The sequence below is a fragment of the Ambystoma mexicanum genome, chromosome 11 (assembly GCF_040938575.1).
Source record: "Ambystoma mexicanum isolate Mex_15411 chromosome 11, UKY_AmexF1_1, whole genome shotgun sequence".
NCBI lineage: Eukaryota > Metazoa > Chordata > Amphibia > Caudata > Ambystomatidae > Ambystoma > Ambystoma mexicanum.
Window position 1 is genome coordinate 719,687,554 of NC_090934.1, and position 19,292 is coordinate 719,706,845.

Sequence of the window (19,292 nt, forward strand, 5' to 3'; positions counted from 1 at the left end):
CGCTCACCTTCTGGCATACTAGTGCCCAGATTTATTTATTTTTCTGCACCGCCTCCCTCTGCGCACGTTGCTGCTAAAAACAGTCCCAGCATGCTCGTGTAGGGTATCTACAAGCATTTGCAGCTCATCTGGGATATACCGCTCCTTTCGGAGGTGGGCAGCTCCCTTCTTTGGTGCTTTGGGCATTCCTGGTTGATTGTAGGAACTTTACGGTCCGTCACCAGTGTGCCAGGGGTCCTGTAAGGTGAGGATGGCAATAGATTGTGTTTTTAAAGATGGCCGCCATGCTCCTTCCCGTTCCTGTGCGATGACGCTATTTCCGGTTCCGCAATTTAACAGTGACCGTAAATAACAGTGACCGCTATTTACAGTCTCCGCTAATGCCGCGTTGGTCTATCACGGTAGTGTTGTCTACAGTGGGATTCATGCCAGTAGGGGTTTTTTTAGGCCCTTTTGCGGCATGGCTCTAGGTCCCTTACCGGCATGGCGCAAAGCTCGTGCCCGCAAACTCGTAATAGTGCGCTTTTAATGGGCTACTGCCAGCTCAGACACGCTATTTGCGCCATGCCAGTAAGGGACGGTACTTACCTCCATACTCGGATTGAGGGCCAGTATGTATAATGCATTCCTCTGGCATCCACCTGTATTTAGCAGGTGTTCAGGCTTGAGTAAAACAAGGAGCATTTGTAGGCAGATATGGGTTACACTGCAGAAATAAAGATTCCGCCTCTGATAGAAATGAACATCCTCCAGAGTGTAAAAGGAAGTCGTAAATTGTGTACACCTTGATTTTACACCCCAGTTTTTCACTCTGGAGATTGGCAAAGGACAACCTCTCTGCTGTGTGTCAGATCAATCCTGAACATGGCAATGGATATGACCCGGAATGAAAGGGATGTGACCCAGAATGTAAAGTATGTGACCCGCAATGTAAGCGTGAAGTTATGCTGGACAAGAAAGCTAGTGTGAAAGCTAAGAGAGTAGGATTGGTGCAATTTGTGAACTGATGCTTGGGTGGAGGATAGGAGCCATATTGTGTTCTAAGTGGGTGGGAGCAGTTCTCCTCTACGTTTTTTAATTACATTTTACTGTTTCTATACTTTTATATTTTTTTAAACTGTTCCGGATTGGTTTCGTTTTAAAATGAAAGTGCAGGAAGAAGTTAAAATGTACACTTCCCTTAAACAGCAGGCACAATTGTTATGGGGTGTGTATGGCGCGTGGGAGGGGGTGTGGCAATGTGGTTTGTGGGGAATGGGCACAGGCCAGAGGGGAACATAGTTCCACTACTTCTTATCGTACACTTCGATCACTGGTCATTTTGGGAGTTGTTACAAAGGTTACATCAGTGGCAAAAGTAGTATCGAAAAATAGAGAGTTCAAAACACAAAGGGGGAGAAATCCTGCCTGAAGAAGGGTACTAAATAAAAAACGCATTTGTTAATTTGTTTGTTTATTTATTTGTATGGCGCACCCAACCCGGAGGTATCTGGCGCCTTTTGCAGAAAGGATTTACAAGTATACTTTAAGCTTAGTTACAATAGATACAGTGAGAGCAGTAGATACAATAATGCAGAGGATACAGTGTGTTATGGAAAGCAAGCAAGCATAAGGACAAAATATACAATAATATACAAGCACTAGCGAATTGCTTAGTAGTCAAGAGAGTTGAGGGCAGAGTCAAAAGCGGATGGGCGAGGTCATGGTTCTTGGTCAGTATAGGGCTAGGTCTGGCCATTAGTGTCGCTAGCGACAAGCCAGTTTATGGTATTGCGCCTGAACGCGTGTAAAGGTTGGTTAGATCTCAGTGAGGGGGGGTAAAGTGTTCCAATCTTGGGCTGCCATAACAGGGAAGCTAGTTCCCCATGCCTTTTTTAAGGTTGAATCTAGGCACAGCCAGGCAATCTGAATTGAGTGTCCTGGTGGGGCGTGAAGAGTATTTTTGAGTGATTCGCTCAGAGAGGTAAATAGGGGCTGCAAGACTAAAGCATTTATGCGTTAGAGATAAGGTTTTGAGCATGATTTTGTCCTTGAGAGAGAGCCATTTGATCTGTTTTCTCAGGTGTGACATGTGTTGTCTCCTAGGTATGCCAAGAACTGCTCTAAGACTGTTGTTTTGCAAGATTTGGATTTTGTTAATGATGTGTTTGTTTGCCCCAGGTACAAAGCGTTACAGTAATCCGGCTTACAGAGGATGAGTGCTGCTTTCTTTAGACAGGAATGGTTTGCAAGCTCTGATCAGCTTGCATGTGCAGGCTGTGGAGGATGCCATGGCGCTAACTTGTTTTTTAATTTGCCTTTTAAGTTAAGCTGATTGGGATATCTATTGAGGTGATAGTTTGTTTTGGTTTTCAATTACACCCAATATAATGTGGAAGAAGGAATTCAAGATTTGAAAATTAACCCCTGAATAAAGTTGATATTTACGTGCATGGATATGAAATGTTGAAATAAACACAATAGGAAAGCGCACTGTGCAGCTTGAATACAGGGGGCATAGTCCAACCGCGTGTCATGGAAATGCAGATGTTTTCTGAGTTAGCAAGAGCAGAATAATAATTTTGAACTCCAATACTCCAGACCAAGGTCTGGTCATGTGTGAGAAAATCAAACAGTGCTATGTGGAGTTAAATGTGTTTCCACTGGGTTATGGTATGAAAGGCTTCTGGGCACATACGACTGTGTTGATTTAAGCAGTCCAAACAAGTGGCTGTTGGAACAGGTTTCCCTTGCCTTAAATAGGAGAACTAGTCCTTGACAGAAAATATCACTTTTTTCAGCACTAACGATTTAACTTCATTCTGCCACTGCATCAAACGTCTTCCTCTGCATTGAGACCTCACATCATATATTTCACCAAGAGATGCTGTGTGGTCTTGTGAATATGTACTTCAAAGGGTAATATTAGGATTGCTTGGGAAGGAGAACGGACGTTTCTGCTACCAGGTTATCATATTAATGTGATGAAATAGAATGGATGTTGTCACAGATGGCCTGAAGAAGACACCACCTCGTGAAGACAGTTCATGTGTTTTTATATTAGAATTCGAAAAGGGGCTTGCCAAGGACCGTCACTCTCTCTCTTGTATAGCCGGGAACGTTCCGTCCCTATCCCTGGAGTCTCCCAACCCAAGGTTGGTCTCTTGAGAACAGTAGCCCCCTGTTGTAAAAAGACGGTCTGCCTGGTGATCATGGCATTCTCTCTATCTCTCTCTGGGAGAAATCTGGGTTGTCCCTTTTCTAGGTTCCCCAATGCAATTCACTATAATATTAGGTGCCTTCCGGATACTTAGGCCCCACTCTTCCTTTCTTCTCACACCCTTGTCCTTCTATCCCTGCTGTTCAGTCCTTTCTTTGCCTACTTTCTCCTCTCCCCCTTCCTCTGACTCTCCTTTGTCTCGCCCATTGCTCTTCCCATCCCTTCCTCTGATGTTCTATATACTCCCCTACGCTCTCACCACTTCATTCCCCTCTCTGCCACTACTCTTCTCCCCTCATCACACTAACACTCCTCCCTCTCCACACTACCTCTACTCTCCACACACTGCTACTACTCTGCCCTCTCCATAGTACTTTCTCTCCCTTCTCCACACTACTACTATCTGCCCACACCTTCACCCAGAGTCACCCTCCTTTCACTCTCCCATTCACTCTATCATTCACACCCTGCTCTACTAGTCTCACTATCACCCCTTTACTGCACACTCGCACCCAAGTACCACTATCCCTCACCAACCAATACCCCACCTTGCACACTTATTCAGCAATCCCCCTCGATGGTCCCCTGCACCATCCTTCCTCTACTTGGTCTGTTGGTCCACCTTCTCCTCCCTTGACCTCAGCCGAACAACCCACACAGTCCTGTTTCCTGTGTCCCTTTGCATACTTCCCCTTCCCTCTCCATGTACTCTCTCTGGAACCTCAGCTAACCACTGGCTTTCCTTTCAACAGGGGAGGTGTTACGAATGAGCAAACACATAAAAGGGATCTTTTGCTCCACCACTTTCTTGCATGTGGGTCCTCCAGCCTTTGGTATTGACTATCCGCTGTTATGTTAGTTAATGTCCCTGGCTTTGTAGGGGGACTGCTCTGTGGCCCAGTCACAGGTAAGTGAATGGTCTTTGTGGGTTTTGCATTGAGCACTGGCATTGCTGGAATTCTGAGTGAACAGCTCAGCAGACTCACTGAGGCTGGAGGTATGAGCTCTCGCTCTGGTACAGGTTGATCTGCAGGTCTGCTGTGTATGTTGTTGTGCAGCTCAGTTGTTCCCTGCTGTCTCGCTCTTGAGAAAATTGCTTGCCCATTCTTCCACTTCTAGGCAAAATGTACATTGAAGCCCTGTGGGACATGAGAGAAACTGGCAAGTAATTGGGCAGTTCAGGAACGTGGCAAAAAACAGTGGTGCTCACTTTATGCATAAAGGCACAGGTAGAATGGACAAGAAATAGGGCTTTCCCAGATCTCTCACCCGGTATGGGACAGGACCAGCTCTGGTGAAAACCCTGATACGCACCCCGCCCCAATTAGTTGGAAACTTCATTTGTACTAAAGTCTTGAAATAGTTTTCTTCAGAGGCAGGGCTACTCTCCTAAAGTTATTATGGGCAATGGCATTCAACTAGATTTGAAACCGATGGAAGAATGTTTGTAAACAAGTAAACAAGTGTAATTACACATGTAAATGCTGTCCTTTGATGTCCATAAATAACTGTGTAGATTCAACCAGACATTCATGAATAGTGTAAGGATGTTGACAGAGAAGGGTAGAGAATGGGAGGAGTTCAGATGATGACTTTGTTGAGGTTTGGTCTACACTGTACAACATGATTAGTCCTCTTAAGGTCTTGAGAAGTGTGCACGTCCAGTATATTCTTGAGTGTGTAAGGAAGGTGGTGTGTTATATCCTCGTACTAGTGGTCTGAATTAGGATTCTAGAAAGTTCCTGTGAAGCACACCTGAGAATTACCAACGCTAGAAGAAGGGTAAGACGCAGTTGCGGGTCAGATACAGAGATTGAGGAGCTAGTGGGCAACGTATCTAGTCACTTATTTAACCATTTATTTATTGTGATTTATAACAGAAGAAATAGTCACATGCAATGTACCTCACCTCAGGGTGCCTTTACAGAGAAGCTAATACAATCAGAAGACGTTTGAGGAGAAAGTCAATGCAAATATATTTACATATGGAAGGCTAATTAAATCAGCGAGCACATACATACTAGATACCAAAGGACAGTAATTCAGGGTGAGGGAAGGCAGAATAGATAGAACAACAAAGTGAAGGCATTGCTTTAAGTTACCAGAGAACCTTGCAGGTTGCTTGAAGTATACGAGGAAGCCAGATCCACTACTACAGAGTAAGTATAGTTTTGTGTGAGGAATTTATTTGTTAGTATTCTCCTAAATCAGGAAGGGCTACGGGTTGGCCTAAATGTGTTGATGTTTCACTTCAGGGAATATGGACACCACTTTTTTCCTGAGGAAGATCTGAGTGATTGTTTGGGGTTGTACAGTTGAATCAATTATTCAAGTACTTTGGGGTTTTACCCATACCACGTCTGTGGGCAATACATAGGGTTCTGAGCACGCTTCACTTTTTCACCTGTAACCATTTAACGATTTGTAGGGCAGGAGAGATTGGCTCATGTTTTCTTGGGCCAAAGAGAAGCTTGACTGCCCTCTTCTGTTCTAACTGCAGCTGTTTTAAGAAATAGCCAGGTAGACCTGGGCAGAGGGAGTTACAATAGCCTAATTTACTCATGACTAGCACTTGAATTAATTCCACTTTTTGATTAGTACACAGCAATGGGAGGATTTTCCTAATAGTGTCAAATTGTACATGGACACTATTGTATGGCTTATCATTTTGGTTTGGAAGTTGAGTTTACACTCAAAGTAATGTCATGATTATTTGCTTATCCAGAGGGATTGGGTTAGGGTCCCAGATTATGTGGCCAGAATAAAGGTAGGTCTGTCCTGGGTTGTGTCCTTCGTTAATGAGAACAATGTTCTCTGCACTGAGACAGAATTTATAAGCTCAAATCCAACTATGGATAGAAGAAAGGCCCATCACATTGGTCAAATTGAGGTGTTTTGGGTTCACTTAAAGAAAATGGGATGTCTTCTGCGTATATCTGAAATGATTCAGTTGTGTCGATTGTCGTAAAAAAGTAATAGTGCCGAAAACTTTCAACAAGCACTCAAACCATTTCATCTCCTGTCTGACTCAAGTCTCTCATAGATGAAAGTCAGTAATATGCCAGTTTGGGAATCGCAGTACTGAAGCAGTCGTTGCAAATAAGGTGGCAAGATTGATTGTGCATACGTTTTGGGATGGTTTACTTCAGACGCAGGCTACCTTCGGAAAATGATTATGAGTTCAACTACTTTTGAAAGAGATTGAGGAATTGTTAAGAACAAGTTTAATTGCTCTATGATACCATCATTCCTGTGTAGAGCAGTTTAACCAGACATTAACAAAAGATCTAACGAAGTTTGCAACAAATCACAGAAAGAGTTACAAGAGAGGGTGACTGCAAAGAGGTTTGCTTCACACTCTACAACAACATGTGTCTCCTTTAAGGTGGGAAGGTGCAAACCCAGTACCATTGTATGCCCTGTATGGCTGACAAATTGTCAGGTGCAGGATGATGTTGTATTACAAAATCAAGTGTGAGCTTATGTAGGTTAGCTAAATAATGTTACCATAACAAACATGCATGTAAGGCAGTTCAATTGGATGTGAGAGAGACTATCAAAATAAAACTGCCAAGAATATTAAAGAAGGTATTCTCTAAGTAGACTGATCCCTGTAGGGTAGTCAAAGGAACACACGTAGCTGTGCAATCTGATAATGGCAGGTTGTCGAATAAAGGAAAAGTTGCATTACTGAGGTGATCAAAATGTACTCATTTTAGATTGTGTAAGGAAGGAGTTGTGTCATACACTGTTAGTGGTTGGAGTTACCATTGCTCAGTGTGGTTGTGAAATGTAGAATGTCGAGGCAGTGTGAGCTCTGGACAGGAGTCACACAGGGAACAATGGTGCTCAGGTGAACTGGATGTCCTACAGCTCAAGGGATATTTGAACCTTTCACAGAATCTCGAAACACTGCGCTTCACTTCTTCTGGCTAGGTTTGCGCTATAAATAACCACTATAAATAGATACAGTCATTGCTTGCTTTTTATGTGTGTGTGAGTTCCCTGGAATTCATTTCAGGTAAAGAAAGGACACGGACATGCATTTTCGGTTTTGCTTCAATGGATGACCATATCTTAGCAACATTCATCCAGACTTTATTTAACCATTATTTATTTCTTCCCATGACATCTTTATCAGAACTATGCAGTTGTGAGAAAGTCTTCCAAATTGAATTTGAAATTAAGATATAGATGCATTGGGAATATTTGTATTGGTATTTTGTTGGGTGCGTAGTTTCTGTCTTTAATAGTTATATTATACAACCAAATGCTGATTTATAAAGTACTCCTATACAATTAGTAGTAGGCTAATAACACTTGGTTCTCAAATAGGAGTAGAGCCAGCTGAATGGTCTGCTACAGGTTTTACTGCTGGGACAGCCCACTCTTGGCCATATGAGCAAAATGTTGGTGGTGCTCGATGGGAATTGGACAAAAGTTCCACTAACAGTTGTGGATATTGAGAATCACCTGAAGAAAGTTATTTGCAATGTAAACTCTAGTTCTACTTCAGTTGAAATGAATGTTGTAATAGGGCCCTGTAGATCTATGTGCAGGAAAGTTATTTAATTAATTTGCATTTCTTAACAATGACACCGGTAATTTGTGTTTTTTGTGTATGCATAAATATATTTATGATTTTAAGTTGTACTGGGCTTTTAAAGCAAATGACCTATTTTCAAAACCATGCACCAATCGATGCTGTTTTATGTATTTATCATGTTATGAAGTGATGAAAACCTATCTGCAAATTGATGAATGTCTTAATTATGTTTGGCAGGACAATGTGGATCTTGGTGACTTGATGTTTTCACTTTGCTACCTTCCTACTGCTGGGAGACTAACAATTACCATAATAAAGGCAAGAAATTTGAAAGCAATGGACATAACTGGAGCATCAGGTCAGTAATCCTCTATGCTGCAAACCTGATCCTGTGCAGTTCTCTCTTATGATCAGCTGGCTCAAATGTTATGTATTGCACATGCTTTCTAAAGTGTGTCCTTGTGACTAGAATTCAGAAATCTGTGATAAAGCCATCATACATGTCCATAATTGTTTACTACCAAAGCGTCTCAGTGGCATTATAAAAAAACGAATCTTCTAGATTGAAGGGAAGACCTCTGTTTTCAATTGTTAGTACTGTAGGAAGAAATTGCCTGACTTTTCCTGTTTCTGACACTTTTATTATACCTCAGGAACGTAGCTATACATCTTCAGGCTTCATAATGTGCCTTTCATTCATAATGCCCGTTTACCTCTAGATGCAAGAAAAAGGACGGGCTCTAGACACAATAGTGACCATTACACACTGTAAAGACTGGAGAGGGGTGTTTGTACTCCTGCCCTCTATGTGGCAGAGTAGAAGCACAGAGCACCCCTGCCAAGATTCTTTATATGTTAACCAAGGTCGAGCAGTCAAGGCTGAAGCTCTCAGGAGGTGATGCAGGCTGGTTCTTAAGCACAGAGTAGTCCCGAAGCCCCCACAAAGGAATGTCCACACACTATGTTAGGTGATAACACAATTCTTTATATAAATAAGTTTATATATATATATATATATATATATATATATATATATATATATATATATATATATACAGTCAATAACACACTTTGTACTCTGGCAATTCTAATATGGTAAATACATTCAATGTCTATGTGGTACCACTGTTCACTCTTGACTCCTTTAAAATGCACCAACTGCTGACTGTCGCAATGGCATACAACTCAAACAGTAATGTGAATCAACAATAGACATAGGATGGAAGACAAGTTAGGTTAAACAATGGCAGAATACTTTGTCCTTACCCAAGACACAGTTCTGTGTGAGGATCTCCCCACTTGGGCAACCTGGAAATAAAGTGTATTAACAAGCCCAGTCCATATAAATATAGGATAGTTTTGTTTCCTTCTAGAAATGTTCTACCACCCCAATGTACCTCGTTTAGCAGAGTTTCTTCAACGGTTCATCGACGGATGCTCGTGAGTGAACTCCATTTAAACCAGGAGCCACAGGACGTTGAGATTCCTCAAAGAAATGTGAACACAGTCGTCGGAACAGCAGCTTCGACCTTTGTGGTGCTCGTCGACAATCGGTCGTGGACGTCCTGTGAAGATGAGGCATGCAGTGCACCTTGATGATGAGAGTTCATTGCCGCAAAGCAGATTGATGAAGAACATAGGTCAAACAAGGGTGTCGGGTCGCCAGCGTTAGCGTCTACGATCGGGACTCGACCCCTGCTGGCTTTTGGATCTTCATCAGCATCTTTGTGGACTTCGGGTACCCATCGGCGGATTCTCGTCGGTTCTTCGACGACCCCAACTTTCTCCGGTGGGACAAAGCAGTCGACGGTGATGGCAAGGGAATCCTTGATTTCAAAGTGTCTAAGGCAAAGGTGGAGCATTGTGGCTCCAGTCGTCGGCAGCACGGCATCAAGCTGTCCCTGTGTCTGAGCAACACAACTCGACGGGCTTCCAGCGGTTACACCGGTCCTCCAAACCCTGGTCGACAATGATGGACTTCGATGTTCGGGTGCTTTACTTCAGTTTCTTGGCAGACCCTGACTCCGGTCGGCAGCCTTTCGATGACTGACTTCCATTGTGCCTTAAAGAAGATTAGCTTTTGCACAATGTTCCCTCATAGCTCGGAAAGGGGTCTCCTAGCCAGGTCCTCTCTTGAATCAGTTCTTGGAGACATGACTGCTTTCATATTTTGACGACGGTAAGCAACAGCAAAACCTTCTTCTTCCAGCTGGGCTTCAAGATTATGCATCCAGTTTTTTTTTTTTTATAAAGTATTTTATTGTTTTTTAACATAATAAAATAATCACAATAAAGCAACAAGCAAACAAATCAACTTAAAGACTGTCATGGTCATTCAGAATCAATGGAGATAGTACCATAGCATCAGAAGTCGAACGGCTTCCTCAGAACGTGTAGTAGTATGTAATACAAGTACATATACTAATACAAAACACCCAGTCCACATTCCTCAGGCTGTGGGAGGGGGTCTCAGGTCACTCCTTCTTCCCATCTGCCCCATATTTTCAAGGCTTTGTTGGGACAGCCTCATGCTGAGTAAATCCTATGCTCCATCATAGCGCATCTGTCCATATCTAATTTCCATTGGTCCAGTGTTGGGGAGTCAGGGGCTCCCCATTTCTGCGCTATGTTGCGCTTGATCAGTCCCATCGCCGTGTGTAGGAGTAATATCTCCCACTTATTAGCTTCCATCTCGCCAGGCACACCTAGGAGCAGAGTCTTTGGGTCCAGTGGCAGGGTTCGGTTCAGAACTTGAGAGAGTTCCCTACAACATGCGTTCCAAAAAGTTTGTATCCGGGGACATGCCCACAAAATATGAATGAAGGTTCCCTCCTCCTCCCCGCATCGCAAACACTTCGGGTTTGGGGCCCGTTTCCAGCCATAAAAGCGCGTTCTAGGGTAATAAACCCGGTGCTGTATTTTCAACTGCACAAGTCGAAGCCTAGAGGAAATAGCGATTTCTCGGGGGTGCATGAGGACTTGTATCCAGTCCTCTGGATCTATCTCTCCCACATCCGCTTCCCATTTCGCCTTCAGCTCGTTCAGTTCAGGGGTGGCAAAGGAGGACATGGCATTATAGAGGATGGAAGTGCATTTGGTGGGAATGTACGCCGGGAGAATGTTACGCTTTATAGGGGTATAGTCTGGCAGTTGTGTATCGTCTGTTAGGTGGGGACTTAGGGCGTGGGCCAGGCGTATGTAATGGTATCGTTCCGTATGTGGAATCTGAAATTGCAATTGCAGGTCGTCAAATGAGGTCAATCTTCCCTGCGTAAGCACATTCCCAACCCTAATAATCCCCGCCTTAACCCACTTGGGCCACGGCTCAAACTTCTGAGTCGCAGCTAGATTGTTGTTTTGCCAGAGGGGTTGTGCAGTAGTAACTTTGTTTCCCCACCCAATGAATCGGTGTGCTTGTCTCCACACCGTAATCATGTGTGTTTTGGTTGTGGGTGGGGGGTTCTCGGAAGGGGTTGATAAAGGAGGGACAGCGGGTCGGTATTCTGCATAGTGGCTATCTCAGCATGTATGTGGGGCAAGTCTCGGTTTCCGTGGAGAAGATCATTAACCACTTCCAGTTGTGATGCCCAGTAGTACGTTTGTAGACGGGGAACTCCTATTCCTCCCTCCCAGATCGATCTCTGAAGTGTGGTTAACGCAATTCGTGGTTGGCCTCCCCCCCATATGAGATCTCTAAGAAGTGTCTCCACTTGGTGAAACTCCAGATCGGGGATTCCAAGCGGGGCATTCTGGAGAACGTAGAGGAATCTGGGAAGGGATATCATTTTAAAGAGTGCCGCTCTTCCCATAAGTGTCAGGGGGAGGAGTTTCCAGTGTCGGACATCAATAATGAAGCGGTCCGTGATCGGTCGGAGATTGTGTTCTATATAACTCGTTAGGTCCCCAGATATCCATATTCCCAGGTATCGAAAGCCCTGTCGTTCCACCCGATACGGGCACTCCTGGGGAATTGCTTGGTCTCCACCCTTTACCGGAAAGAAGACTGATTTCTCCCAATTGATTCTAAGTCCGCTGAGTTCCTCAAAGCGGATGAGCAGTTGTGTTACAATGGGGGAAGACCTTGGTGGGTCACCCAGATATACGAGGAGGTCGTCTGCGTACAGAGACGTACGATCCTCGTGTCCCTCCGGCCATCTGAATCCTTTCCAGGCGGTGTTTTGGCGAAGCCAAAGAGCCAGTGGCTCGATAGCAAGGGCGAATAAAAGAGGGGACAGTGGGCATCCCTGTCGTGTACCCCGACCCAGGGGGAAGGACCTGGAGGACCAGCCGTTTACCTTCACTTCAGCTTTGATGTTAGTATAAAGTAACTGCACCCATCCCAGAAAGGCCTCTCCGAATCCCATACGGCGCATGACCTCCCAGAGGCAGTCCCATCGAATGGAATCAAACTCCTTTTCAAAATCGACTGCCAACAGGGCCAAGGGTTCATTTATGATCGGGGATCTCTCCAATGCTAGATGGAGGCGACGTAGATTCATCCAAGTCGATTTGCACGGCATAAATCCACATTGGTCCGGGTGAATCAGGGTGGGTGCAACTAATTGTAAACGGTTCGCTAATAACTTAGCGAGGATCTTAGCCTCCCCGTTGATCAGTGATATAGGCCTATAGGAGGCACATTCATGTGGAGGTTTGCCAGGCTTGGGAATGACTACGATAATCGCCTTGCAAAGATCTGGCGGGAGAGTCCCCTGATCCCGGGCAGCAAGGAACAATCTGTGTAGAGGAGCCGCCATTTTATCTGCTCCTAGCTTTTGCCAAGTTTCGACAGGGAATCCATTCAGGCCCGGGGCCTTCCCTGATTGGAGCTGAGACAGCGCCTCCGAAATCTCAGCCTCCGATGAGGCAGAGTCCAGTTGGTCTCTCTGTTGCCCCGAGAGAGTCGGTAACGTTACCGCATCTAGGAGGGAGGGGTTTAGTGGTGAGGTCGGGGCTCGGTACAGGTCCGCGTAAAACTCTGCGAAGGCCTCAGCGATCCCAGAGTCTGAATTGTAGCTGTCGCCCTGTGGCGTAACTATTTCCCGGACATGGCATTGTCCTTCGTCCCTCCTCTGTTGCCAGGCGAGCAGTTTACCTGCCTTGTCCCCTAGTTCGTACACCCTCGCTCTAGCCTGCCAATGGGCCTGCTTAGCATCATCCATCGCTCTGTTCCGAAGGCATTCTTGGGCACGCTGGAGGGATCGATGGGTCTCGGGCGTAGGGTCAGAGATATGCTTAGTCTCCCAGTTACTCACTTCCTCTTCGGCTTTTAGTATTTCCAAAAGCCGGGTGTTTCTTTTATGTGTCGTCCAGGAGAGAATCTCACCCCTGATCACTGTTTTATATGCCTCCCATAGTATCACGGGGTTATCCACCGACTCCTCGTTAATTTCAAAGTATTCAGCAGACACCTCCTCTAGGTGAGCTATCAGCTCCGGGAACCCCAGGTAGTAGTTGTTGAGTCTCCACGTTCTAGGGGGAAGGGGGCCCTGCATACACAGTTCAACTGAAAGAGGTGAGTGGTCCGAGATACCCCGGGGGAGTAGAGCTGCGGACATTGCCCTGTAGAGGTCGGTATGTGGCAGAAAGAGGTAATCCAGTCTGGACATGGAGCCGTGAGCACCGGAGTGGAAGGAATACTCCCTAGCATTCGGGTTTAACTCCCTCCATACATCTCGGAGCCCAAGAGCAGATGTAAAATTGGCTAATCTAGTAGGAGTGTTTGGGTTGCGATTTTGGAGATGGGAACGGTCAACGCTATCATTCATGGTGTCATTGAAGTCTCCCCCCAGAACGAGTGTATCAGGGTGGTGTTTCCCTATAAGGGTAGTGAGGTCGTCCAGTAACTCCTGTCCCAGCCCAGGTGGAGAGTAGATTGAGGCAATAGCCACCGTCTGACCCCAGATCGTTCCCATGATGAACACGTATCGGCCCCTCCGATCCCTTTCAACCATTTGCTGGACAAATGGGATGCGCTTGTGTATCAGAATGAGGGTGCCCCTGGAGCCCATTGTATACCCCGCCTGAAAGGCAAGTTGGTAGTTAGTCCTCTGAAAAAAGGCACAGTTTGATCCCGCCAGGTGGGTTTCTGTCAGAAGGGCCACATCAGGGGAGTGTCTGTTTAAAAATTGCCTGAGAAGACGCCGTTTGATTCCCGACCCCATCCCATTCACGTTCCAAATAAGGAATTTCAGAGATTTAGTATGTCGTATGGGTGTCCAGTTAGTCTGTGCGGAGGATACTTAGTACACATGGTGGGACTGTCAAGGGTGTAGCAATCAGTGAAGGAAGGCGATATGGTATCTGCCTGTGTCAAAAGAGCGGGGGTGCTCTGTAAAATAGCACAGAGCGCCTTCAACCAGAGATAATGGTTCGCTTGACCTACGAACACATGGCAGTCTTGAGATAACAAACAAAACTTTAAACATTCCCAACTCCCCCCCACCCTATACTCCACCCCAACACCAAGTACCTGTCGCCCCAACATAGCTGAGCCTTCGATTAAGGTATCAGCTCAAAAACCAGACCCTTGGACAGGGTCTAGATAAACAAGAGAGAGAAAAAGAAAAAGGGAGGGGGGGGAAGGGGAAGGGAGAGGGAAAAGACTTAGCTAGGGGGAGGGAACGAGAGCCTCCTCCAGAGTTCCCTCCCTTGCGCCAATGTCAACATCTTCCATGGTGGACTATTTATGCGCGGGGCTCAGAAGTGCGAAAAGAGCACGCCCCCATGTCAGAGCATATCTCCTAGGCCCCGGGAGTAAAGGGCAATACTCTGTTTAATGTTCTTCTTGATCTGCCACTGGCTCCAGGATCTCCTGTCCTTCCCGTTCTGGGTTTCTCCTCGGGGAGGCTCGCCTGGGCCTCGGCCGGGGTCTTCCTCTCGGTCTCCTTGGCCTTGCTGTCCAGTCGCCCTCTACGTGGGCCTCCGCCCATTTCCATGCTTCTTGCGGGTCACTGAAGTGAACAGTAGTTCCTTTATGGTAAATCTTTACTTGGGCCGGGAAGAGCAGGCCGTATTTCACATTCAGTTGAACCAGTTGTCTCTTGAGTGGTTCAAATGATTGTCGTGCCCGCTGCACTTCTCGGGTATAGTCCGGGAAAAAGGCGATTCGGGAGCCGTTATGGGTAATCGACCCTTGTGATCGTGACAGTTGCAGGAGGGCATCCCTATCTCGATAGTTGAGTAGGCGGGCAATAATAGTACGTGGCGGAGCACCCGGGGGTGGTTTGCCCGGCGGCATCCTATGAGCCCTCTCCACTGAGAAAAACTTTGAAAAGGATGTGGCCTCGAAGATATCCACGAGCCACTGCTCCAAGAATAGTTCCATACATTGTCCCTCTTCCCCCTCCGGCAGGCCCAGGATGCGGACGTTGTTACGGCGGGATCTCCCCTCTCCATCCTCCACCCTCGATTCAAGGGTTTTAAGGCGGTTTAAGGCCTGGGACAGTTGACAATTGATCCCGCCAATGTTGTCCTCCACTTCAGAGATGCGGTGTTCCGCCTCTCCTGTTCTGGAAGTTAGTTTCTGCAGGTCGTGGCGCAGGAAGGAAACATCTGCCACCATACTGTCTATTTTGGTGTCCATGGAGGATCGGGAATTAGCAATGGCCGCCATTACATCATGTAGGGAAAGAGAGCCGTCCCCCGTGGGGGAGTTCAGTCGTGTTGCTGGGCCCGCCGGGGCAGGGGTAGTAGCGACAGCAAATTGGTCCATACTGCTCTGTGTGGATGGTTTTTTCTGCCTGTCTTTCCCCATGGCTCCAAAGACCGTGGTGCGTCGGGCACAATGGGTCAAGTGATATTATTTATACCCAATTAAACCCACTCCGGTGTGTGGTGTTGCAGGCCTGCAGCGGATCGGATGGAGAGCTGCGGGTCCCCCAGAGCGTCCTCCAACAGGCCAATATGTATTCTGGGTGGTAGGGGTTCGGTGTCCTGTATTGGGGTTTTCACGGGGCCTCCAGAGACCGTGCAGGCCTCCGTCGTATCTCACAGTCCCGCGCTAGGTGGTGGTCCCCCTATGTCTCCTACGCGGCACCCGGCTCCGTTTTTTGTGTGGAGCGGGGGGGAACCCACCTACCTCTAGCACGGTCTAGCCGAGCCGCTGCTGTCCTCCACCGCTCGGCGCTGGGACGAGATGGCCCAAGAATGGGGGGCCGCTTGTCACCGGGCTCGGGTCTGTCCAGGCGTCCTCCGGGTGCCAGCAGGTTCAAATGGTGTCCGCCTCGTATACCGCTTCACACCGCACCACGTCAGGCCGCCCCGAGCCACAGTCATGCAAAGGAGATCCGCCCTCAGGCCCCGGCGGCCATCTTGATCTCGCAGTTCGGACGGCGCCACCGGCCTTCAGCAAACTGTAGATTTAGCCCGTCGGGTGGACCGTTAGGTGCACAGATTTCAGTCGATCCTAGCCACAGCTTCACGGGCACAATCGCGGCGTTGATATCGCCCGAAATCCCCAGGAATCAGGATAAAAGTACAGGATTGTATCGGCGCTCACGGGAGCTCACTCGGTTCACGTCCGCATCGTTCGCGCGCTAGCCTATGCATCCAGTTTTGACTTGAGCTTCTGAACGATTCTAGTCAGTGAGAGGTCCCCAGATATACTGTTCTGTCTCTCATTCACACTGCTGGGCCAGGCTCATGCATCTAATCAATCAAAAGGGCATTCAGCATGCGGACAGCCAATCAGGCTCACAGTACATTCTGGATATTCTTCTCCATCCAGACACTCACAACAAGGAATGTGGATTGGGGCAAGCACCCAACCTTTCAGCACACCACACTGCATTCATCCAAGTTTCAGGGCAGGCTATCTCAGTCATTGTGTCACACACCAGAAACCAGACACCCATAACATGAAATGTATATTGGTCACACAATCCATTCACCCAGGTCCCACCCCAACGGTGTACCCACAACATACAGTCATTGGGAAGGCTCCAGCCAGTCTTGGCTAGACTTCCCTATAATACCATATATGGAACTTCCACCGAATAGCCAGTCAGAGGAAGGGACAGAGCCAGGGCTTCCCAGGACTTTGGGAAAACAAGTTAACAGGCAATAGAAAGCAAGAGGCCACAGGCATCATCTTGTCTCCTATCAGGAATCACCTGATTCCTATGGCAGGGCCTAGGTATCCCAAAATGGAGGATACCCATAGCACCTGTCAAATTCAGCATGAGGCTGCCACCATCCCATACCCTGCTCTGTGGGCCACACACGGGTGCCCAAAAACATATACTAGGGGTACAGGCTTGTACCCCCACCCATGGGTTCCATAAGGGTATCCCAAGGTTCTGTTCACCACAACCAAAAGGAGGAAGGGCCGCACTGCCAGCAGTCCCACATGGACCCCTGTGCAGAAAACAGCACAGAACATACATGATAAGGGACTACAGGACGATGACATGGAGGCCTTCACTCCAATGCATTTCCAGCATCACAGACACACACTTTCAAAGTTAGGTACTTTATATATATATTCAAATTCCTCATGAAGAACAGACAGACTATTCAACTAGGTCACTTATTAGAAATGAGTACATTTGTAATAAACATGTTGCATTAGGCACATGTACAAACACATGCTCTACTTGAGCATGGCATTTCAAACATATGCATTATTCTTTCTAAACTCTGAGCCCATAAACAGAATTTATTTGTTATAAAAGCAATACAATAGGAATATGGTTTCAGCTTTTGATTGTTCTCCTTCGCTTGCTTATCTTTGGATGAGTTGTGAGATCATGACTCCTTTTGTACTAAAGGGACAGACTCCCCTTCAAAATGTTGGATCTGGCTACTCCATTAATATTTCAGCACCTAAAGATTAAGAAAGTAATGCCCTTCGTGTCCAATCTGACACCTTGCCAATTAGCCTGTATATGGGGTCATTATTGATTGTTGACCTATGCATACTCACCATCCAAATGATTTCTGGTTTCTCTATCTTTTAGAAGGCCTGGTCGCCCCTGGCTCGCAGCTTCCCTTCCTGCATCTCATTATGCCTCAACCCGTCTCTCAAAGGACACCTCCTCAGAGTCCAACCACAGCCTTCAACAAATTCCCTCTGTAGAAACCACTCCAAGATACACAAATCGGCAGCCCAGCAAGTGATCCTGGTCAAAGCTCCAGGCACACAGTGCAGCAGAGCACTTCTATCCAGGCGGTCTGGCCACCCCCCTTTTTTCTCCCTCTATTTTGAAACCCTCTTTCAACACCTTCTCTTCGATACGTTTTTTACACATTGTCTTTCATTTTTCCCTGAGCACTCAACTTGTCCCCTTTGTGACCTTTGAGTAGCATTCCGCCTAGCAGAATTTCCTATCAATCGTACATTCTCACCTTATCCTGCTTTCCTTCCGTCCAGCTTAGCAAGATCAAAGAGTGCTCTATTTACAAAGCCCATAGAACTGTTGCATTGGTCTGTACACCACAGATCCTTCCTTCATGTTCAGCTTTTATTCTGCTTTATTTACTAAATCTGCCAATGTTAGTGTTTGTGTGCATGCTGCTATGCTAGCACTTCTGTGGCCGTTGGCACAACACATCTAACCCACTCTACTTCCTCCAGTGATAAGTGTTAACATCAAATGTCAAATTTTAAACTAAACACTGAAAATACTGCACACTTTCTTCAGCTCCTAAATATTTTAACAGTACTTTATATTTTTTAGAGTCTATTTGTGTGCCCTCTGACATTCCCTATTCTGTAATTTGTGTTGGTTAATGTTTTATCGCAAAATGTAACTATACCAAGAATAAGTTGGGGAACACACAAGAGAGCTGGGGAACATACAGGGCCGTAGGCCTCGATAAATGTCCTACAATGGCACTCATGGATCGTCTCAAATCTTTTTGGGGAGATTAACCTATTTTGTTAGTGTACCACAGATTTTTTGAAGCAGTTATACCACAAGTTGAATCCTGAATATTGGGTCGAGTCTCAGGCCGGATATTGGGTTGTAAAGAGTCATGAATCACCTAAAAGAAGGTTGGGGCTCCAAAAAAGTCCAATTTCATTTCCTCGTCTCAACGATGTCTTAAAGGGAGAGCAAAAGTGTGCAAGTGGGCTGCGCCACCACCAAATGAGGTGACACAATCTGGTTGCCTGATGATAATGAAGCACTTTTTGCAGAGCAGTCAGTGCACATTTTTTGGAAAACATAAGTAACATATCTTGACATAGGATAGTGATTTGTTGAGGTTCTGTGCTTTCTGCCTTGAGGATGTTGACAACTAAATTCAGATTTGATGTAGTAATCCTGAAATGGGTTCTGTGGTGAGTCATAATCAGGAGTCGGGCAATGAAGCATGGTTCCTAAATCTATAAATCCAAGCCCTGTTCTATAAAATAAGCAATTTAAAATGGTACTCCTGAAGATGTCAGTCTGAAAGTTAATGATGTACTCTATCCTAACCACTCTCCCTATTCCAGTTATGCAGTTGAAGGTGGGCTGTAATGCTATCCAGGCATTGCAGTTCAGGCAACTTTGTGTCTATTCCCACTATGGGTTTCTTCAGTCTTTCCCCATATCAGGGATA

At 46.2% G+C, this 19,292-nt stretch overlaps 1 protein-coding gene across 2 annotated transcripts in view; it reads left to right on the forward strand.

Annotated features, from left to right (window-relative positions):
• The window catches only part of SYT9 (synaptotagmin 9), a 1,403,218-nt gene that overhangs the window by 1,160,582 nt on the left and 223,344 nt on the right, over positions 1 to 19,292 (forward strand). For both annotated transcript variants that reach the window (XM_069623586.1, XM_069623587.1), the window contains exon 4: positions 7,983 to 8,103. In XM_069623586.1, coding sequence (XP_069479687.1) covers positions 7,983 to 8,103 — 121 coding nt within the window. The remainder of the gene's footprint in view (positions 1 to 7,982; positions 8,104 to 19,292) is intronic.